At 43.2% G+C, this 24,720-nt stretch overlaps 1 protein-coding gene across 2 annotated transcripts in view; it reads left to right on the forward strand.

Annotated features, from left to right (window-relative positions):
• Window positions 1-24,720, forward strand: part of mrj (DnaJ heat shock protein family (Hsp40) member B6 mrj) — a 260,059-nt gene that overhangs the window by 46,508 nt on the left and 188,831 nt on the right. For both annotated transcript variants that reach the window (XM_067773135.1, XM_067773136.1), the window contains exon 2: window positions 5,820-6,069. In XM_067773135.1, coding sequence (XP_067629236.1) covers window positions 6,005-6,069 — 65 coding nt within the window. In that variant the 5' untranslated portion in view covers window positions 5,820-6,004. The remainder of the gene's footprint in view (window positions 1-5,819; window positions 6,070-24,720) is intronic.

The raw sequence follows: 24,720 nt of genomic DNA on the forward strand, positions 1-24,720 counted from the left end.
GGCCCGGCATGTTTCGGGACATCAGTCGATACGTACGACAGTGCGAGTCTTGGCAGAAATACAAGGAAGCACAGCAAACGCCGGCTGGAAAGATGCTCACACAGGTGGCCCAAGAACCATTCGCCACGGTATGCGTCGATTCCTTCGGACCACTCCCGCGATCCACACACGGGAACACGATGCTATTAGTATTTTTCGACCGCTTCAGCAAATGGGTGGAACTGATCCCCATGAGGCGTGCTACAGCAGAGGGCCCCCGCCGCGCGTTCAGAGAACGCATCCTCGCAAGATTTGGTGCTCCCAAGATACTGATATCGGACAACGGCGTTCAGTTCACCAGCACAATGTGGCGTCGTTACCTCAAGAAAATTCGGATACGACAACAATTCACGGCCCCCTGCACCCCCCAAGAAAACCCAACGGAACGGGCGAACAGAACAGTCAAGAGGATCATAGCACAACTCACCAGATCACAGCACAACAGATGGGATGACCTCCCAGAAATCGAGCTGGCCATCAACACCAGTGTGACCGCGTCCACAGGATACAGTCCAGCCTTCCTCGTACAAGGACGGGAACCGCGACTACCAGGGGCATTGTTTGACGGGGTCAACCTGGGACGGGCACAGCCACCATCACGGCAGAAAAAAAATCCGACAGAATGCAAGAGGCATTCAGAATAGTGAGGCAGAACATGGAATGAGCGGCGGCAGACCAAGCACGGCACTACAATCTACGGCGGAGACGTAGTCGGCGAACTAGTGCTCGCAAAGGAACACCATCTCTCCAAGGCCGGGGAAAATTTCGCGGCAAAGTTGGCCCCGCAAATATGACGGACCCTACCAAATCCTATATGTACCACGATATGTATCACCAGTGATACTCAAAGTACGAAAACCCAACGGCGGAAAGGATAAAACGGTCAACGTCGCGGAACTAAAGACATATCATGCAGCAGAGACAATCGCGTGAAATTAAAATAAATTCAAAAGTTATTAATTAATATCAAGGATGGGAGGATAAGCAAGCACCGGTCATTCTATTGCAAACCACCAAGGGGACAACAACGTTTTTTTGCTACGAATTTTCTTTACAAATCAACAATCTACAATGGAGAGCTATAACGCTAACAGCTTCAAGCGTATGCGCCAGCGCTACGAGGAGGAGGAAGCAAAGCGTCCTAGGGTCGCACTGCTGGAAGGAGTCACTGGCGCCGACGTCAGCCACATGCACGCAACTACACGCGCAAACACGTACGCTGACGTCGCACGCATCATTACACCATCAAACACTGCAGGCGGCGACGTCAACAACATGCGTGCAACTGCACGCGCAAACGCGAACGCTGACGTCGCACGCAACATTACACCATCAAACACTGTAGGCACCGACGCCAACACCGCGAACACCGAATCAGCCGCAGCCGCAGCCGCAGCTTATGCCAGCACCAACGTCAGACGCGCAGCGGAAGCAGCCAGACGGGCAACCGAACTCGTGGTACGCACAACGCGCATGTCGAAATGGGAGGAAGCCGCGGCCAAGGCCCACAATAGGACCAGAACATCGCCGCTAACAGCCACACTAGGTAGGATAGACGTGGAGGCAGGGCAGTCGCCGGCAACCATCGAGCTCACCTCGGGTGAGGACACAGCTCCACCGGAAAAACAACAGTTGCCGACAATCATCGAGCTCTCCTCGAGTAAGGACACAGCTCCACCGGAACAACAACAGTCGGCAATCATTGAGCTCTCCTCGGATGAGGACACAGCTCCACCGGAGAGGGAAACGCCTAAAAAAATTTCCCGGCAGGACCAGGCGGCTACCCCTCTATGCGACTAACCTCGACGTCCTCAAAGGATCTAAATGGTTGACTGACACCGTCATTGACGCTTGGGCGAAGGGACTGGAAGAACAACATGGACAACAAAATACGAATCTCAGCCCGTTCGTGATCTGGAAGCTGACCCAGAAGAGGAACACAGGAAAATTACCGACGCATACACCGCTGGGTCCGGAATGTCGACCTGTTTGGCAAGAGCGTGATCCTCGCGCCGCACAACGCAACCAAACACTGGTACCTGTTCGGCCTGGCGAATGCAGCAGTCACACACCACGTCACTCACACGGAATGCTGGCAGGAGCGGTACGTATGGGTAGCGGACTCTATGCACAGGGCCAAAGTTCCGCACGCAACACAGGCTTGGGTGGATTTCCTCCAGTGCGAATACATACAGCGGTACAGGTATGACGGTTTTAAGGCCCAGGAGCTAGTACTCGAGGTGCCACAACAATACAACAACAACGAATGTGGCGTATACGTGGCCGAAAACATGGAAGGGGTTTTGCGATACACGGGGAGCGGAGAAGGAACACCCGGACTGTGTAGACAGCCGTTCACGGCAGAAATGGAGAGCAAGAAGCGCACAGAAATGCTGACCCGGTTCCTACGGGACGGTCGAAACACCAAGGAGACGGCCCAAACCACTACCACCACATACCACCCTCACACAGTTCCACAACCAAGCACCGAAGACAACACTCACTCCCTAACACCGGACACCGAAACGAAGGTGAGGACCAAATAAAACCTCATTAATTTGGACATTTGTTGTGGGTCGTCAACATATTTAACACAACAGCCAGTCACAAAAGGCCCTAGCAACACGACAAACCAACAAGTCTCAGCAACACAACTAGCGATCACAACACTTAATAGCAACACGACAAACTAACAAGTCTCAGTAACACAACGAGCTGTCGCAACATTTAACAGCAACGCGGTAACCATGGCAACACAACCATTTGAGCTAGCAACACCAAACACAACAACCATAAAAGGAGCGACACAGCAGCACAGGAGTTAGTTAGCACGGAGCTGTGGTCGTGACCGGAGCTACGAGTAAAGCGTACCTCGAATGTGTCGGTTGTACCACCAAGAGAGATAGTTTCATAGGAGTGAGTCGGGGCTTCAAGTGGTGAATGGGTCGGTTGTACCACCAAACACCGCTTGAGACTTCGTTCACACCCGCGTAGGCAAAGGCCCCCCACAGTAACGCGCACCCACGAACAGCCTACGCCGACGTCGACCGCGCCGACGCAAGGCGCGGCAGAGCATCGCCCAGCAATACAAGTAGACGCCGACGCAATGCGCAGCAGAGCATCGCCCAGCCATACAAGTGGACGCCGACGCAAGGCGCGGCAGAGCATCGCCTAAGCAATACAAGTAGACGCCGACGCAAGGCACGGCAGAGAGAGACGCCGACATAAGGCGTTGACAGGGCACAGACGCCATATACTAACGGGATCCATCTAACGGAATACGGCCGGACCGTTAAAGCCCGCCACCACAGTCGAGGATACCGCAAGATAATGTAAGTGAGTTTGCAAATGAAGTATACAAACACGTTTTCTTTTATATTATATTATTTAAGCAATCAATAAGCGGCGGCCACCGTGGTGTGATGGTAGCGTGCTCCGCCTATCACACCGTATGACCTGGGTTCAACTCCCGGGCAAAGCAACATCAAAATTTTAGAAATAAGATTTTTCAGTTAGAAGAAAATTTTTCTAAGCGGGGTCGCCCCTCGGCAGTGTCTGGCAAGCGCTCCGATTGTATTTCTGCCATGAAAAGCTCTCAGTGAAAACTCATCTGCCTTGCAGATGCCGTTCGGAGTCGGCATAAAACATGTAGGTCCCGTCCGGCCAATTTGTAGGGAAAAATCAAGAGGAGCACGACGCAAATTGGAAGAGAAGCTCGGCCTTAGATCTCTTCGGAGGTTATCGCGCCTTACATTTATTTATTTTTTAAGCAATCAATGAATAAAGTGAAGTATTCTATTAAATCGATTTGCAAGGTGCCCCTTAAATACAAATTTATTGTAAACGAACCCCGGATACGGCGAGTATACCCCAGCAATTATTAAATAAGCAACGGGGACACGGAAAAGTTTCGTTGCAAGCACTTGTGATTACCTCGAAACCAGACTTACCCGAGAGTTCAGAATCATCGTATCGGTGCACTCCTCGCACAAGTGATTTTAGATTTAGTTAATCTAACATCATACTCCGAGATATTTTTGCAACAAGCACGATGAAATATTCTTTTACAAACGGTACAATATTAGATTCAGATTTCGGAAACTATTTATTGCACTTAGCACACAAATCATCCATCAGAACAAAATAAGCGGGTTTGGGGGCTTAGAATATACCCGCGGCAGGTATGCTTGTCGTAAGAGGCGACTAAAATACCAAATTGATTCAAGGGGTTGCCAGCTCAATATATTTAGCTTCTCCAACCCAATTGTCAGCTAATAGCTAGTATACCAGCTGCAGAACTTAACCGCTCTGGAATAATATTCTATAAAAGCGTGCAATTACTGACGTATGCTGATGACATTGATATCATCGGCCTAAACACCCGCGCCGTTAGTTCTGCTTACTCCAAAGTGGAAAAAGAAGCGGTAAAGATGGGTTTGATGGTGAATGGGGACAAAACGAAGTACCTGCTGTCATCGAGCAAAAAGTCAGCGCATATGCGCCTTGGCAACCACGCTACTGTTGGCAGCCATAATTTCGAAATAGTAAAAGACTTCGTTTATTTGGGAACTAGCAACAACAACTCACTCTTGCCAATAAATGCTACTTTGGACTAGGTAGGCAACTGAAAATTAAAGTTGCTCTCGGCAAACGAAAATCATACTCTACAAGTCACTTATCGTACCCGTCCTGTTATATAATGCAGAGGCATTGACCATGACAACAGCAGATGAAGCGGCTCTGGGAGTGTTCGAGAGAAAAGTTCTTCGAAAGATTTATGGACCTCTACGCGTTGGCGATGGCGAGTACCGAAGAAGATTTAACGATGAGCTGTACGAGCTATACGCAGACATGAACATTGTCCAGGGAATTAAAACGCAGCGGCTGGGCTGGCTAGGCCATGTTATGCGAATGAAAGATGACGCTCCGGCCAAGAAAGTGTTTTTATCGGAACCCGCCTATGGAAGCAGAGGTAGAGGGCGGCCCCCACTCCTTTGGAAGGACCAGGTGGAAAACGATTTAAACTCCCTTGGTGTGACCAATTGGCGCCGGTTGGCAGAGAGAAGGAGCGACTGGCGCGCCTTGTTGGACGGTCATAACCGGTTAAGCGCCAATTGAGTATGTAAGTAACCCAATTGTCAACCTCACCTACCCTTGACGAATACGGTTTCTTTAACAGCCGAGGCTCTAGCGACCCCAAGTTCCTCATAGATCTAGCGGGTGGGAGGGCGGTATGACCTTGAAGGTTTCATGCGGAACGATTTAGTTCCCGAGATAGTCGGGCTAGTGCCTTGATGGTGCTTGTTACCGGAACGTACTGGATCTGCATCCGGCAAAGGACCATCAACATTGATAACACTCCCCAAGGTCTTCGGGGAGTGTCCTTATCGCTACAACAACAGCAAGAACATAATAAAAACAAAACAAACCAAGAGAGCGGTAAAATCTCGTCCGCTGACAAGGACGAACGAATTTATATGTGACAATTTGTGTTTAAAAGGAATAACAACAAAAATGACAATACTTAGAGACAATTTAGAAAGCGTGCAGCAGGGTACTCATTTGGCTGAGTTGATAGAGGCGCTGCCTTTACGACAGAATGAAGTACGCATGTTGGAGATTTCGAGTTCAAAACTTAGCTCCTGAAAACCTATCTGATGAAAAAGTAAAACGCAGAAGCATGTCCAGTGATAAATTTTGTAATTTTTTATATCATTACTTTTTGTTATATTTAAGACATTGCAAGTTTGAATGCGAGTTTTCTTTTAATATCGTTTCAGATAAATCTAGCCAATAAAAGCCGGTCAACACTTTAACTGGCAACAACATCGACATATGTACATGCCTGCTTAATAAGCCAGCAATACTTGTTTATGAATACTATTAATTCACTTATTTTGTGAAGACATCAAGTGCTTTTCACCTTTCGTAATATTTTCTGCAAACTATAGAAAAGAAGCACATAATGGTGGATTATTACAAAGTTCTCGACATATCACGAAGCGCGACGGAAAGTGAAGTTAAAAAAGCGTAAGTATATTCTTTTTTCCAAAGGTACGCTTCGGTGATTTCAAAAATTGAAACAGGTTTTATTTTATTTAATAACTTCGGAAACTTTAAAATAACGTGACACAGGACTGAGAACCCAAACTCCTGCAAAAATTGCCTCCGTTTTGTGAACTGGTTTTGCGTTGTTCTATTTATGAAAATACAAAGAATTAACCAATTTGTATTATTAAGTGGGAGTGCCCTATTTCTTTTAATGTATGAAAGAATTTTTAAATAAATTTTTTTATTTAAATTTACTTAATAATTTGGGAATAATTTAAACAGTGTGACATCAGAACAGACACTCCCAGGAGGGAAGCCTTTGAAGAGATTTATTAGATATGATCGTAACAGCTGTCGCTTTATCCGTCTCGATGTAGCGTTGATTAATTATTTTTCAAATTATAGACAAATTAAAATTAAAGAGAATTGCTATAAAAAATGTCGTCATGCCTAAAGAAATAGGGCTTTCTAATAATTGAATAACACTCATTGTTTAATTCTTTGTGAAGAACAGAAGAAAACAAGTTCATAAATATAACCTTTTTGATCAGTGTTAGCAGAACTTTTGTGGGAAAATGGCTAGATGGACAAAACAAGCTTGAACTTTCCAAGCGTTTTAGGCAAATGCCCAAACATATCAGTATAAACATTTCATACTTCCAGTAAAAAATCATAAATAACTTGCACTCCAATTTCATAAAAAAATAAATCAAATAGTTTATACATGCAATCTGTGCTTTGTAAAAATTGTTTCAAGTGCGGCATTTGACCACTATTCTACTATTGCTACTACAACAAACATATCTGTGAAGTTGGCATACACAATCTCGCAAAACAAAAAAAAAAAAGAAACTGTTAGGTTAGGTTAAACTGTCCGGTCCATGAGAACCTCACGAGACCGAATAAGTCCGTAGTGTTACCAGAATTTTGTTTTAACGACCAAACTGAAAAACCCTATGAAAAACCAGGACCTATGTCATAAAATAACTCCGTCCTCTTGGCAAATACTAGAAGCTTCCTAGGATTTAAGCCACCTGCTGCTTCTAGATCTGACAGCTGTATCACTCCTTATAGCTGGAGTCTTAGCCTGGCAAGTGCAGGGCACGAGCACAGAACGTGCTCGATCGTTTCCTCCTCCAACCCGCACTTCCTACATCTGCTATCACTGACCAAGCCTAATTTAAAGGCAAGTGACGCCAGAAGAAGTGTCCAGTCAGAATAACCGTCATGAGTCTACAGTCCTTAATGATAGAAGCCACTTTGTTAGTCTAAGGTTGTAAGACCTGCACATAATCTTCGACACTTTACAACCCCGCGCTCCACCTCCTGCTTGGTCGATCATGTGCACCTCTCGCGTTCGCTTAATTTCGCCCGGTCTAATTGGGACGTCTACGGAGCAACCTTCAAGGGATGTGCCCTTTTAGCTAGTTTATCCGCTTTTTCAATCCCATCTATTCCCATATGCCCTAGGACCCAATATAGATGTATGCTTCTCCCTGTCCCGATTCTCTCCAGGGACTGCTTACACTCTAACACGCATTTAGATGCTGTGTTATGCGAGATTATTGCCTTAATTGCTGCTTGACTGCCAATATAAAAGTTAACACGATTGCAGCTTGGGCTATTTTCTTCCATCGTTTCTACTGCTTTGGTTACGGCTACTATTTCCGCTTGGAAAATGCTACAGTAATCCGGCAGCCTGTAGGATCTGTTTATTTCCGGATCAGCACAGTATACCGCAGACCCTACTCCTTCCACTACTTTGGAACCATCTGTGTACCCATGTATCGCCTCGTCTGCCATTTGAGCACCCTTGCGCCAATCGTCCACCTCTATTGTGGCCTTAAGATCTCCCTCGAAGCCCAGATAGGGAATCAAGTAGTCTGTTCGTCTTGTGATTGATGACGCTATACTACTATGGCCGTATGGTCGGCGCTCAAGCTGCCCCGAGGCACCGAGCCTCGTAGCAGTTGTTAACGTTATGTTCTTTGCTACCAGGTCTACAGGTGGAATGTGCAGAATGGCATACAGTGCAGCTGTCGGGGTTGTTTTCAGGGCTCCCGTAATGCTAAGCATTGATAGTCTGCATACCCCCTCTAATTTTTTGAGGTAAATTGCTTTTTGTGTGGCTTTCCACCAAACAAGAACTCCATAGTATAGGATAGGGCTTACAACCGCTGTAAAAATCCAATGAGAAAGAGAGGGCGATAGGCCCTACGTACACCCCAGCAATCTTTTACATGCATAAAGTGCCGTTGAAGGCTTCTTCACCCTCTCCTCCATGTTGAGCTTCCATGACAGCTTACTGCCTAGGATAATTCCTAGATACTTTGTGCAAGTTTTCTCCTGTAGAGTCACCCCTCCTAACTTGGGCCTGATCCAATTTGGGACCTTGTACCTCTTTGTAAACAAGACCATATCCGTCTTATCCGCGTTGACTTTCAACCCGACATTTGATGCCCAGGTATGAATATTCCGAAGCGCCCGATCCATCAAAGAGCTAATCGTTGGAAGGCACTTTCCACTTATGACAATTGCAACGTCATCCGCGTAAGCCGTAAGTTTTACGGGTCCCTCATCAAATCGCCTGAGCAGTTGGTTGATAACCAGCGTCCACAGCAGAGGTGATCGCACCCCTCCCTGCGGCGTTCCCCTGTCCACTGATTTCGTGGCCTCGTACAATCCCCATTGTGATGTAATCTTCCTGCAATTTAACATGCAGCCGATCCATCTCGTTAAGGCTGAATGTACTTTAATGTAATTAAGACCATCCATAATCGCCCGTTTACAAACATTATTGAAAGCCCCGGCAATGTCTAAGAAGACTCCTAGAGCATATTCGTTATATTTCAGGGCTTTCTCTGCGCTTATTACCACCCTATGCAATGCGGTGTCTACCGACTTGCCTTTGGTGTACGCATGTTGTGTTGTGGAGAGCAGCTTTTCATCCACGTTGGACTTTATGTACACATCTATCAGCCTCTCAAACGTTTTGAGCAGAAATGATGTTAAGGTAATGGATCTATAATCTTTGGGATACACGTGACCGATCTTCCCCGCCTTTGGTAGGAAAGCTACACGAGCAGTTCTCCAAGAGTGCGGTACATGATTCAGTCTTATGCACCCATCGAATATTCTTTTAAGCCATTCCACGACCGCCCTACTTGAAACTTGTAGCATGGCCGGGAATATACCATCTGGGACCGGCGATTTAAACTTAGAAAACGTCTTCACTGCCCATTCGATTTTGGTATCGGTCACCAAGCCCGTCACTACCCTCTCCGTGATCGAAGTGTGAGTGCTGTCTGCTGGGTCTTCTAAACCATCTCCCGGTGGGAAATGTGTATCGAGAAGCACCTCAAGCGATTATCATTTAGTATGGCATATGCATATTGTACAATTCCGGACACGGACATTAAATCGCCTTCATTATATAGTTACTGTGTAGGCGGCTGATGAGTTCAGCGATGTCTACTTCAAAACTGCCTTTTTGTGGTAAAACAACCATTAAAAGGAGTTTCATGATAAGAAAAAAAAAAAACACATGGAATGCTTGTGATGTGTTTGTTCCAACTATTTTTCTTTCACACTGCTTTTAGTTGTCATCCATTGGTGCCCATTTTCTATTGCCAATTTTCCAAATGTTCTCAAGATATAAATGCACTCAAACGCGCTTACAATGCAACGTCGTTTTTTTGTTATTTCAATTTATAGTATTTTTCCCAATAACTCGCAGTTGATGCAATGCACTTTTCACTTTACCAATTCAGTAAATAAAATTTCTGGTTTTCTTATAATTTAAATACGAGATAACTGGCAAGAACCTCAATTGGTATTTGATTTTTCAGTTTTTCACAATAAAATTATTTTGACACAGCAACATAGACTCCCTTTAATGTAACTGGACACGTTCTGTATTAAACTGTTAAGTATTGAAAACCATTTTCACTCAAACCTTAAATATTGAACTGCCCAACTATTTATAAAAATGACAATAAACTTTGGGTCTAACACCATTTCACCATTTTAAAGTTATTTTGACTTGAAAACTTGATTTCTATCATCAAACAGTTGAATTCGTGAATTTTTAGGAAAAATAGTTTCTTTACTTTTAGGGTTGCTAGCGGTATGCGTTGCGCTAAACCCGACGACGTTCACCATCCAAACTTCAATCAAAACTAAAAAACTTAATCTTTGGCCTACGCCTTCAAAGCCTTTGCTTCTACCGGGAGTTTTCCTGTTTTCAATATCTCATCATCGCCTGATATTCCCGTTAGACATTGTTCTTATTTTCTTTTCTTCTTATTATACTTTTGTACATTCAGATCAGACAATGACTTCTTTACTTGAATCGAGAGATGAGAAATACCATCATGGATCACGCCATCCAAATTTGCTTCACAAAAAAAAAAAAACAGGAATATACCAGCATAAATTCGTACTGGTACAAAAAGTTGATTGAAAATTTGCGTCAACCATAAATAAATCATCTACGTAACTGTCGATCGTTGAGTAGCAAACAACCAAAGCTAAAATTTTATATTTCCCCATATACTCCTCTTAGGGTTCGAACTTGGTACTTTTTTCTGTCGGTTGCTTCGTCCTCTTTCCCCTGGCGAATTTAGGCTATCTCATCTTAAATACGGACAGAGATTGTTCTTGGTAATCCGATCCGGTTTGGGACTATCTACTATACCTATCTACTATACCTCGAATACAGCAAAAAAAATCTACCAGTTTCTTGAAAAAAAAAAAAAAACAAAAAAAAGGACAGATGAAGAATAGTTTGGCATAGCATTCATACTGGTTGTGCGATAGCTTGCATCATTGGATTTTCTGCATGGTATGTATGTATGATTTGTGCCTTAACATCATCTAGTAGTTCTCTGTTCCACTAGTTGAGCGCCACCTTCGTTATGCGCATATGCGGGTTTTCCATGTATTAGTGCATGCTCACTAATGTGGCAGTTACCCACGAACGTACGTAGAAAAAACGTGTCAGCTGACACGACCTATCTTATGAGTGTGCAATGTAAACGAAAACTCACCGATGTGCAACGCCCGTACGTACGTAGCCCGGAACGTAGAAATCAAAACAATTTTGATTTTTTCCGTAAGAACGTGTCAGCTGATCGCCCTCTCACTAGACAGAGTTGCCTAGTAAACTTTTGTGCGCAAATTTTTGACCGTTTGCAATTTTATGCAAAAACGCCTAATTCAAGATTGAAAAATTGTGGAAATAATTCGAAATAATTATGTAAAAGTGCTGATTATAAATATTTAATCTATTTATACTTATTTAGTATGTATTCCGGCCTTTTACAATATCAAAAATTAAATTGGAAAAAGTTGATGTTTCCATAAGCATACATGCAAAATGGTCAATGGCAACAGTGCTTATCCGTAAACAATACACACACAAATATGTTATGTACATGTACACAGACGCACACATTGATTCCTACGGGCTTGAGAGTTCGGTCAAACGTGCTTCGTACGACAAACGTCCTTACGTACGGCACACGTCGGTGGGTAACTGCCGCATAATTCCAATCTACATATATGTATATACCTACATATATGTGTACCTACAATTGTACAATATCAAGTGGGTGTGTTAGTGATTGCCTTACCTGGGCTTTTAAGTTACGCTCGCCCGCTCACAAGCAATTAACTTTGTTGGTTCGTCAGAGCACATCGACGCTAAAGCGGCAATTACCCACTGACGTGTGCCGTACGTACGGACGTTTGTCGTACGAAACACGTTTGACCGAACACTCAAGCCCGTAGGAATCAATGTGTGCGTCTGTGTACATATACATAACATATTTGTGTGTATTTTTTACAGATAAGCACATATACATAACATATTTGTGTGTGTATTTTTTACAGATAAGCACTGTTGCCATTGACCATTTTGCGTGCATGCTTATGGAAACATCAACTTTTTCCAATTTAATTTTTGATGTTGCAAAAGGCGGGAATTAATATTAAATAAATATAAATAGGTTACATATTTATAATATGCACTTTTACATAATTATTTCGAATTATTTTCACAATTTTTCAAACTTTAATAAGGTGTTTTTTCATAAAACTGCAAACCGTCAAAAATTAGCGCACAAAAGTTTACTAGGCAACTCTGTCTAGTGAGAGAGCGATCAGCTGACACGTTCTTACTGAAAAAATCAAAATTGTTTTGATTTCTACGTTCCGGGCTACGGATGTACGGGCGTTGCACGTCGGTGAGTTTTCGTTTACATTGCTCACTCATAATATAGGTCGTGTCAGCTGACACGTTTTTGGTACGTACGTTCGTGAGTAACTGCCGCATAAGTATATTTTTATATTGTTGCACTGAGCATTGGTCGTGACGAACTTTTCGAACCAATGTTCGATACAATACAACAAACAAGTTGATCTGCAACGCACAATTATAATTGATGTTGTGATAATGATATCGCCCTGTGATGTTCGCATATTACGTCGAGAGGCTAATATCATTGTGATGATCGTCATAAACACCGGTAAATAATAATTGCAAATACCCAAAATAATAATTATTAATCTTTCAAAATAAATAGTTTTTTGAGTCTGTTGAATTAATGCAAGGATTTCCAATGTCGCATAAATTGATTTAGCCAAATAAGAATTGCAGTATTCATTCGCTTTTATTAGAAAAGAAAAAAGAGTACTTTACAAAAGACCGATATATACATAACAGGATCAACTAACTGAACTAACTTAAACAGCGCAAAAACCTGCTGTGTCATATATATGTATGTATAAAAAAATGGTTGCCATATAATATGATATTGTATTTGACAGTGATATCTCAACACTTCCACTCATTGTCTAATACAATTTCAGCTATATTTTAAAACTCCTTGTTAATCAAATATTAAATTCATATATTGGCATAAAAGTATGTGCCGATTCTTATTTAATGGCTTTGTAAATATATCTGCAATTTGTTCTTCGGTACAAATATATTCCAAGTCGAAATAGCCTTCTTCAAATTTTCCCTTATGAAGTGATATTGAACATCAATATGCTTCGTTCGTTTGTGGAACACGGGGTTTTTGATTAGTCGGATCGCGCATATATTGTCCACGTATAGCTTGACCTTGAAATCGTGTTTCCCCGACAGCTCGGCCACAAGTAAATTTAACCAAACTAGCTCTTTAACTGCTTGACAGGCGGCTACATACTCCGATTCTGTTGAAGAAGTTGATACTGACTGTTGCCTGATTGACGCCCAACTAATAACACCCGAACCAATATGGAAAACAATATGGAAAACAACCGCTCGTTGACTTTCTAGTATCTGTGTCTCCAGCGTAGTCTGCATCTCTATAACCAACAAAATCAAATTTACTGTCGCTTTTGTAAAGGATACCTGTACTTAACGTGCCCCTTATGTACTTCATGATTCGTTTTACAGCATAAATATGTGCTGCAGTTGGTCGCTCCAAATATCGGCTCACGACACCTATAGCATAACTGATATCTGGCCTTATTCCCATTGCCAAATACATCAGACTGCGATATGGAAATGATTTTTCGTGCTCGCCTTTTACAAAATCACTAAGCTTTTGATTGCAGTCCATCGGAGCTGATACTGCTTTACAATCCATCATGTTAAAACGATTTAAAACTTTCGTGGCATATGCTTTTTGGTGTATATGGATTGTTATCGGATAACTTTTCAATTTCAAACCCGAGAAAATATTTGGCTTCAAATACTTTTACTTCAAAATGTTGTCGTAAGTATGAAATGATCACATCAATTTCGCTCTCTTCGTTTGTTGCTAACAATCCATCATCCACATAGATGGCGATAATGGTTATTTCATTGTCCTTCTTACGAACAAACACACATGGATCTGAACTGCTAGGCCTGAAATCGAATTTGCGAATGAAAAACGTGAATTTTTGGTTCCAGCATCGCGAAGCTTGCTTACGTCCATATAAGCTTTTGATTAATTCGCATATGCACCTACTCTTGTCTTCATAACCAACTGGTTGTTTCATATAAACATTTTCCTTTAGTTCACAAAAAAGCTGTTTCAATGTCGAACTGAATTAGCTTCATTTTGTGACTCGCTGCCAAAGCCAAAATTAATCGAACCGACGTATATTTCACTACTGGACTAAAAGTTTCTTCATAATCGACACCATACTGTTGTGTGAAACCACGAACAACTAAACGCGCTTTAAATCGTTCTATCGTGCCATCTGGGTATTGCTTCACTTTGAACACCCAACGGTTGTCAATTACCTTTTGATCTTTCGGAGCATCAACTAGTTTCCAAGTGCCATTAAGCATGAGGGATTCATATTCTTCGTCCATCGCATGCTTCCACTGTTGCACTTCTTTTGAATTAATTGCCTCTTCATATGATATCGGTTCACAGATTAACGCCGAATAACCTGATCCGATCAGTCGACTTGGTGTATCAACTTTTGGTCGAAAATTATATCCCTCGTTTTGTCTCGATTCATGATCATCACACGTCTCCTCATCATTTGTCAAAACATTTTCTTCTTGGGAAGTGATTTCATCTTTATGTTCAGACTCTTGCTCACATTGTTGCTGACCTCCCTATTTTCAATTTCTGATTCTTCGTGAATCACATACTTGATAGGTTGCTTCTCGTTGAATCGAATGTTGCAACTCATAAAAACCTTTTCGCTACATGGATCATACAACCGGAAATTTTTATTTGTGGACTCGAAATCAATTAAATAAACCTTTTTTGCTTTTGGGTCCCATTTCTTACGACCCGTTTGTTTCGGAATCTGTACAAAGCGTTCGGTTCCGAAAATTTTTACATGACCCAAATGTGGTTTGCGATCAAACCATTTTTCATATGGCGTGCTTCCAGCGCAATTGCTGTTTGTTGTTCGATTCAATAAATATGTTGCTGTGGGTACTGCTTCCGGCCATAGTGATTCCGGCAAGCCACTTGCAATGAGCATCGTTCTCGTACTTTCTTGGACAGTACGATTGTCACGTTTGATGCGACCATTTTGTTCGGGAGTGTACGGCGCGATGCCTTCAAGCTGAATACCTTCATTTCTTAATAAGTTTGTCAATACTTTTCGATTGATAAATTCTTTTCCATTATCGAATCGAAAATGCTTGATTTGTGCACCATTCATATTTTTAACAAGTGGTACTAATAACTTCAAGTGACTATAAGCCTCATCTTTTGACTTTAGTAAAAACACAAAACGAAAACTAGTGGCTTCATTTTTCACTAACATAAAGTAGCGAATACCACCTACTCCATTAATTTCACTCGGGCCGCACAAGTCTACATGCATATATTCGCCTCTTGCTGATGCTCGCTTAGCAGACGTTTTGTGTGTTGCTCTGGTCATTTTACCATATACGCAATTTTCGCAAAAAAAACCTTCATTATCAGACAAACTGACACCAGTAACTAGACCATTCTTACACATTTGCTTGATAGCGTCAGCATGCACATGTCCCAAACGACGATGCTAATGTTGCAATGAAACAGCGGCATCGTTTGCATATTCATCAATATTTAATCGAAAACTCATTTTAATTTAATTCAGTTCGTTGCGGTTTCCTACGGCAACAACTTTGTTCAACTGGTCGAAAAATTTGCAACCTTCTTTGTCGATTATCACTGTGATACCTTTACTGTTATCATGCTTGTTGATAGCAGATTTTCGCTGAGTTCCGGAACGTGCAGTACATTTTCTAGACGAACTGGCTTCCACGGATTGTCTACTTTTACATCAATTAGAATTGTTCCTATTCCTTCGATTTGTAAGCAACTATTATTTGCGACTTTAACTTTGCTACCGTTTGTGTGCTTTCGTAGCGTAGAAAACCATTCTCGATGAAATGTCATATGTTTTGTTGCTGCAGAATCGACGTACCAACTATCAGATTCCTTACCTGGTAATTCCATTGTTTGCTGTACGGAACACCATGCCATTTCACCACCTTTGCTGGTTTTGCCTGTAGATTTTCTTTCATATTTTGGTCAGCCTTTATCTCTAGCCCAATCGCCTTTGTGCCCGCACGCATTACACCTCGTTTTTTGCTTCAAATTATCAATTTTTGATTTCGGATTTGAATCTTTTCGATTATATAGTTTCGGCTTAGTTTTTGCTGAAAACGCTGCGCTAACACCAGCTGTTTCTTCTCCATTTAGTCGATTTAGATTTTCTTCTTCCAATTGTAAAGATGACATCAATGCATTCATCGTTCGGTTTTCTTTAGTGTTGTACCACACTGTTTTATAATTATTAAAATTTGACGTTAAACCAGTAATGATATGTGTCATCTTTAATCTATCGGATAGTTTTTAATTTTGCTGTTCGATTTCTGACGCTAGTTGATTAACTTGAGCTACATAACCTGCTACCGATTCATCATCTCGCATTTTCACTGTAAAAAATTCTTCATATAAAGTCATTGTTCGGATATCGGAACTCTTTTCATAAATGCTTCCGAGCTTTTCCATCATTTCTTTTGAAGTTTTACATGTTAAAACAAGATTTCCATGCCCAGCATCCAACGACTGGATAATAGCATTCATGGCTTTTCCCTCGTTTCGCTCAAAAGTATTCTTCACTTCTTGAGTTGCAGTTGTGGCTGGCTCTCTGCCTTCTATATTATCAGTTAATGCACGTGCTTTCATGTAGGCTACAACTTGAAATTTCCATAAACCCCGCCGAATGAATCCATTTTGAATGCTTGGCCAATACGCTATGACAAGAAGACTGTGGTTGTTGCAATTTATTCTTGAGGTGGCTAAATTTCTTTTTTATTGTTGAAGCTTATTGGACAAATTTCCATTTGAATTAATCCAAGGATTTCCAATGTCGCATAAATTAATTTAGCAAAATAAGAATTGCAGTATTCATTCGCTTTTATTAGAAAAGAAAAAAGAGTACTTTACAAAAGACCGATATATTGTTATGGAAACGCATCTTTGGTGGAAGCTGTAAGGAAGGCGGAAACGACCGGTTACTAACTGTTGAAAATTAAAATACAAAAAAAAGCTGAAAATGAAAAAAAAGAAGAAACAGAAATGGGCCGAATATATAGAGGGTCGCCGCGGGTGTTGTTGCGACGCCCGGTGCTTAGCCCACCCTCAAAAACTATGGCCACCGACGCACCTAAATTTCGGTGGCCCCTTACCTGTAAACCCTACCTAGTGCCTTCTAAATAAATGTGGACGCCAGCATTCCCATTCTAATTACAATTTTATTTATAATTCATTTAAAAAAACAACTGAGATATATCTATGTGCATATGCATGTACTTATTTTCAATACGGGCAAATGAAAGTAGTCCGGACCCGTCTAAATAATATATTCCGTTTTACATTTCAATTAGGGTTATGCAATATACAAATTTGCACGTCCAGTCACTAAAGCTAATTAAGCACCTATAGTTAACGCATTTTTCATACCTACGCATGTGATATCAAATATTTAATTGTTATTCATTCTAAATTTAATAATTCGAAATTTACAAATTTGGTATGCCGTACATATTAGCGCTCGATAATCATGAACCTAGCGTAAAAGGTACAACGCTTATTGGCCGTCAGCGGCACTATTTCACACCCTTCAAAAGTGTTCTTCCTTACAATCTAATTATATTCGAACGAATACGCCCTAGGCGTAATATATGTGCATAGCATAAAAAAATACATTTCAGGCCTGAAAAAAAAAGATTGCAATTTGCATTCACATGGATTAGAGTTGTGTTTTTTCGTTCATTTCAGAGATTCGATTCCTTAGTTCTTTCTGATGAACGAACAAATTATTCCTTTTATTCATCGGTTCCCTTTTCTTTTCAAGCAAATATGTCCGCTGCTGCTTGCACCCGCAAAAAAACAAAAAAAAAACCCCCACCTAGTATATGTGGGGGTAGGTATGCTGCAAGGCTTTGCGTATATATGTTTAAATGGGTTATGAGTAACTATGTTAGTATATGTATATAGGTTTAATTAACTTCAAAAGAAAGTTACGAATTTCGGAAGATCCAGGAAATTTAAAGAGCATAGACGTGAATTGTAAATAAAATCCTCCCGAGTTTAAGAAACGTTATTAGTTTTCTTACAAAAGAGGTTTTCCATTACTAGTACATACATGCACTGCTGCAGCAATGGCAGCCACAAAGAATACCACGCATAGTTGGTGCAAGTGGCCTCACCGACATTCGTGCCCAGAATTTAGGCGTAGGTATATAGGAATTAACAATGCTCGCGAACGAGAAGGGAGAAAGGATAACCTAAGATAGAACGAACTAAAGGGAACAATTGAACCAAAAGAACAATTAAAATCGTGATCGAAGATCTAGCCTACTTGTTCAGTTGAGAAATCCGGTCAATTGAACAAGTTCAGAATGAAACGACCCAACTCTAATACAGATATAAAGTAATTCCCCCCTTTTTCCACTCAGGTATATGCATATTTTTAAGCGTCTTTTAAATTAGATTGTTTCATATTTCATGAATCTAACATAAATTAATTAAATTTAAAAGCCCCCTTTACAGCTTATGTGAATGCATAATTTTAAGCATATGTTAAATTAGATTATTTCATGAATCTAACCTAAACTGATTAAATTTAAAGACCCTATTTACAGCTTATGTATATACATATTTTTAAGCATATTTCAAATGTAGTATGTCATGAATCTAGCATAAATTGATAAGTTTAAAAGCCCCGGTTACAGCTTATGTATAGGCGCATTTTTGAATTGTATTAGGTCATTAATTTAACATAAATTGAGTAAATTTAAAAGCCCCGTTTACACTTAGGTATATGCATATTTTTAAGCGTATTTTAGACTGGATTATTTTATAAATCTAACCTAAACTGATTAAATTTAAAAGCTTCCTTACAGCTTATGTATATACATGATTGTAAGTATATATTTAAAGTGTATTATTTCACGAATCTAACCTAAACTGATTAAATTTATAAGCTTCCGTACAGCTTATGTATATACATGGTTGTAAGTATATATTTAAAATGTATTATTTCACGACTCTAACCTAAGCTGATTAAACTTAAAAGCACCCTTTACAACTCATGTATGTGCACAATTGCAAGTGTATATTTAAGTGTGTTATTTCATAAATTGATTAAGTTTAAAGGTGAAAAAAAATTTGGTTTCCAAATACGGAACGAACTCACCGCTTGTTGCTGATAAATTGGTACTATTCATTGCCGGTAAGTTGTCACAGCTGGGTGGTTGCAGCAGGCCTATATACGGCGGCCCGGCTGGTTGTTGTTACTAGTGCTGGAAGTGGTAAGTCTGGTGGTTATGGTGCGTTTCGTTGGCGCTGCCGATGGGGTTGTACGGTTGTGGTTGCGCGGCCGAAGTGGTCGTTGTGACCACGGGCGATGGTGGTTGGCGCAGTTGGGGGGGTTGCGCTCGTGGTTGGTGCGTCGAAATGGTTGTGGTTGTGGTGGCCGGCGTTTGTTATGCCGGGCTTAGGTCGGTGGGCCTATATGAAGCGGCCTGGTGGATGTTACGCGCTTGGTTGGCGCTGCCGATGGGATTGCGGTTGTGGTGGCCGGCGTTTGTTCTTTTGGTAGTTGGGTGAAGGAATCGGCCTGCGATTCCTCGTTGCAGTCTTTTGGTTCTTCAACAATACTCTTTTGAATATGTGCACAGCACTGCGAGGGTGTTTTGCTATGAGTTCAATATAGTCGGGGATGTGCAGTTGATGTAAGCAATAGTGTTAATGAAGCAGTATATTATCTGAGCTTGACGCCCTTGCTGTTGAAGTTGTGTCCATAGATGTTATATGATCCTTTTGTATAATCGCAGGGCCGCCAACAAATTAGGCTCAAACAAATCACAAATCTTCCTCGTTTTTTTCCCGCCGGAAACACATGGCCATTTCTCTGCTAGTCGTGTTTTCTAAATTTTTCACACTCACTTCTTTTCTCCTTCACGGCCGGAAACTCATGGCTTTTTTCGCTAGTGATCGCCGAATTTTTCTTTTCTTTGTTTCGATACTTTTGTATCGCAACTTTCGCCCCATCCCCAGTCATTGGGTGTGTTCGCACGAACACGCTCCCAAGTCAACCGTAACCGTAGACCATAACAGCAGACCGTAACAATATACATAACAGGATCAACTAACTGAACTAACTTAAACAGCACAAAAACCTGCTGTGTCATATATATGTATGTATAAAAAAGGGTTGCCATATAATATGAGATTGTATTTGACAGTGATATCTCAACAGAGTCATCCGAAATTATTTTTGTAAATTTTTACTTTGTTTGAGTCGTGAAATATAATTATTTGGGACTTTTACTTATAAAAGTCTTCATATAACAATTGTTCAGTAGCAGCAATGCTTCTTCAGAATCTATTTTAACGGGTAAATTTCCATTACTTTTACATGTACCTTCTTTTCCATAACTGCAAATAAGCAGTATAAAAAGTAAAACGAGTTTAGTTCTTCTACCGCTCTCATTACTGTGTACACGAAAATAACAAATTGAATAAAGAATAATTACACGTTGTTTGATACATAGTATGAGGTGGGTTTTGTCTAAGGCTGGGGTAACGCTCAGTCAATCCAGAGTCGAGTAAAGGTCCCACAAACCCCTACTGAATAAAGACACGATATTTATGTGTTACGAACACACGCACACACGGCTGGAAATATTAGGCGGGCAGCAGCTTTCCGGCGCAAGATGGCGAGGGGGCGGAGCGGCGGCTAACGGTCGTTGGAGTAGAGGAGGTTCGGTAGGGCGGTTGAACGGTCGGGTAACGGACGGACTGGTACGGTGGTACGGAAGCAGGGGCAGGATAGAAGCAGCGGCTTAACGGCGGTAGGATGGCAAGCGGCCAGTGGCTGGTGTAGCAGCGGCGGGACGGATGCCGCGGCTTAAGGGCGGTAGGAATGCAGACGGCCAACGGTCGTCGTAGCAGCGGCGTGACGGATGCAGCAGCTTAACGGCGGTAGGACGGCGGACGGCCAACGGTCGTCGTAGCAGCGGCTTAACGGCGGTAGGATGGCGAACGACCAACGGTCATCGTATCAGTGCCGGGACGGATGCAGCGGCTTAACGGCGGTAGGATGGCAGGCGGCCAACGGTCGTCGTAGCAGCGGCGTGACGGATGCAGCGGCTTAACGGCGGTAGTATGGCGGACGGCCAACGGTCGGCGTACCACCGGCGGGATGGAAGCAGCGGCGGCACCAGAGGGGCGACAATGCGACGGCAGCGGCGGTGGGCTACGGAGCGCGTACCAGGGCCGTGGTGAGAGGGGTTTACCTGGACAGCGGCGGCTCGTTCCGGGCGGGGTCGGTTGACGGTATCGGCGGGATCGGATTCATCGGCAGTCTTCGGCAGAATCGATAGTAGGCCGGTTGGATACATGGGAAAGAGACTGCGAGGACTCGTTAGTGCTGGTTTCACCGCTGGGCACCCCCGCCTCCATTCTTGCACACTAGTAGAATGTGCGTAAGGGAGGCGGGGTTGTACCAGCCGATACACCGTGGGTCGACCCGTGGGCGAAGGGGGAGTGCACCTTAACGGCACAGCGGTAGCCCCTGTGCGCACGCATCGGCTCACGGCCGAAACCAGTGCTGAGGGGAAGGGGTGGAATGGTCATGTAGGCGTCGGGCCGCTCAACGTCTAGGAGGGCGCGGGGGGCAAAGTAGCACAAGGCATCCTCCCCGTCGTCCTTGCCTAAGTGAAGGGTGACCGCCATGGCGGCGCCCCTGCCACTTAGCCAGCCGAAGCTAGGACTGAGGGGGAGGGGTTGTATTAAGGCATCGGGCCGCACAACACCTAGGAGGGCGCGGGGGGCAAAGTAGCACAAGGCATCCTCCCCGTCGTCCTTACCCAAGTGAAGGATGACCCGCGCCATGACAGCGCCCCTTCCACTCAGCCAGACCAAGGTAGAACTGAGGGGAAGGGGTTAAATGGCCATGAAGGCGTCGGGCCACTCAACACCTAGGAGGGCGCGGGGAGCAAAGTAGCACAAGGCATCCTCCCCGTCGTCCTTACCTAAGTGAAGGGTGACCCGTGCCATGACGGTGCCCCTTCCACTCAGCTAGCTAGCAGGAGGGAAAAGTATGTCTTAAAAAAGACGTCCACTCCCGCTGGCTCACCTGCGAGGACTGAATTGCAAAAATGCAAATTCGATATTTATATAGGTGGTGCCGCAAACTGGTTGAGAAGTCAACACACCATTATTGTGATTTTCATTGGTTTGCTGTCAGTGGTTGTTGGCTATGCTATAAAAGAATAAGTATAAGTGGTTGCTGGCTATGCTATAGAAAATTAAGTACAGGGAGGCTCAGGTTTAAGTGAATAAGGAAATATAGGGGGTTAAGTTATTGTAACGCTACGTTACAGTCCCCCTCCCACTTCGGTTGACGGAAAGCTGCGGTGGGGAAAGATGGATCTCCAGGCATGGCCTAAGTCTTATGCCGGTGTGCATGTGGGTGAAGCACTTTATTAATTTTTTTTTTCTCAAAAATATACAGAGTCATTCCACTTATATCTAACAGAATTTATGTTTTTAATTCATTTGTATAACGTAAGAATAATTACATTTCATTGTTCTTAAAACTAACAGAGTATATTTCATACAATTCATTATAATACATAATATTCTTCTTCTTCGTTTCCATCTTCCTCGGGTTGTGATTTCATCATGGCTATCAGCTAAAAAATAGGTCTCCTTCGCGTTTTTGTTCCGTTGGCTGGCCACTGGTACTGCTCCCTCCGTGTGGACCCGCTCTGACGGCGTTTTATTTAGCCGAAGTTTATGCCTGCTGCAGATGCTTTTGTACCCTCTTTTCTGACCATGTTTATTGTAAGTGCCGTTTGGGGAATCTCCTAATCCCATGTGCGGTGGTCGCTCAGGAACGGTGCTAACGCTTTTCCGCCGAACTGCTTCCCATTGTCGGTGAGGAAGGTTTTCAGACAACCAAGTAAGTATATGACCTTTTCTTGTAGCGCTTTGAGGACGCTTGCCGTTTTTGCTTGGCGCGCCGGGATTAACTCCACCCACTTGTAGATCATGGCGAGGAGGTAATTGCTTCTTTGCTTGGAACGTGGCTCGAAGTCGATGGTTACTATTTGCCATGGCTGCGGCTATTGCATGGTTGCCAATAAGCTCACCGGGCTCTTCTCTGTCGCTTTTTATTGTGTAAAATATGTCTGGTTCGGTGTTTTGTAACGGGCGGCGGGAGAGCGCATTGCATATCGCGTACGGCGCTCTTTTTCGGTACTCTTCATTGAAGTTGTATTTTTGTATAGCCGGGTAACGGGGGTAGAAGCGTTGCTTCAGCGGTCGGTTATGCTTACGGATGGTCGAAAGTTCGGCTGCGGTAATTGGGCTAACGGTTTTGCTCGATCGCTTCTGGTAGGGCGCTGAAAAAGTTTCCTGCTCCGAATTTTGGCCATTGTTCGCGTGTTCCCAGCTGGTCATTGCACATAGTGTGTCTTACTCGGCTGATCTTCTGGTCAAGGTCACTTCTAATGGCTGGCCATCTAGCGTGAGGGTGATTCCCCTTTCCCGTAAAAAGTCCATTCCTAAGATCATCCGTTCTGCCAGGTTCGGGATGACGGACATCATTGTGTTGGTCGTTCGTCCTTGGTACGTAATCCTTGCTGTGTAGGAATTCGAACTATAGACACACGTCTGGTCTGCCAATTGGACGCTCCGCCTGTTAAGACATGGTTTGATGTTGCTTCTCTCCAGGTGATTTCGTATTGACTCATCGACGTATGAAAGGGTGGCGCCGGTGTCCACTATCGCGCGCACGCTCATGCCCGCGATGGTCATCGGTATATAGAAACGGTCATCTACTTTATTTTCGGCAGCGGGATCGCAGGCTGGTGGTTCAATAGGCTTCTGTGGCCGCACAAATAATGCTTGGCGGCTTCCTCTCACATAACTTGACGGCATCGTGGATGTGTTGTTCTCGGTGGATTGGTTGGTCGAAGGGCATAGGCAGTCCCTGGAGAGGATGTTGTCTTGTCCACACCTGGAGCAGAACATTCTCCAGCGGCCCCTGCATTGGAAGCGGTGGTGTCCGCGTTCCTTGCAGCGCCAGCAGCACTCCTTGCTATCGTACTCCTTTTGAAGATGATACAGGCTGTGGATCGCCTCTTTGTCCTGTTTCGCTTCGTCGCTTGTTAGCAGCTCATATTACTCCGTTATTTCCAGGAGCTCATCGATTGTCTTAAACTCGCTGCGCTTGACGAAGAGACGGTATTCAACGTGTAGGCCATCGTATATTCGCTCGAGGTGATTTTCCTTGCACATTGTCGGATGCTGGCGGATCAGCGTTTCCAATGCGAGGACGTAGTCCTTGGCTTTTTCTCGGCCTTGTTGCCTGCGTTTTCGGATGGCCTCTTCTAAATGTTGAAGATGACGCTTAGGCAGAAAAAAAAATTTCACCTCCCTTCGAAAATCGCTCCAGTGGTTGATTTGTTGCTTACGGATGGTGTACCATTGGAGTGCTTTGCCACGCAGCAGTTCCGGCAGCGTTAGGAGGAGTCGGTCGACGGGGATGCGGTAATATTCGGCGAGCTCCTCTATTCTCTCCAGAAATTCGTGCAGCGACTCCTCTCCCGAAAAA

The sequence above is a fragment of the Eurosta solidaginis genome, chromosome 3, assembly GCF_040869045.1.
Source record: "Eurosta solidaginis isolate ZX-2024a chromosome 3, ASM4086904v1, whole genome shotgun sequence".
NCBI lineage: Eukaryota > Metazoa > Arthropoda > Insecta > Diptera > Tephritidae > Eurosta > Eurosta solidaginis.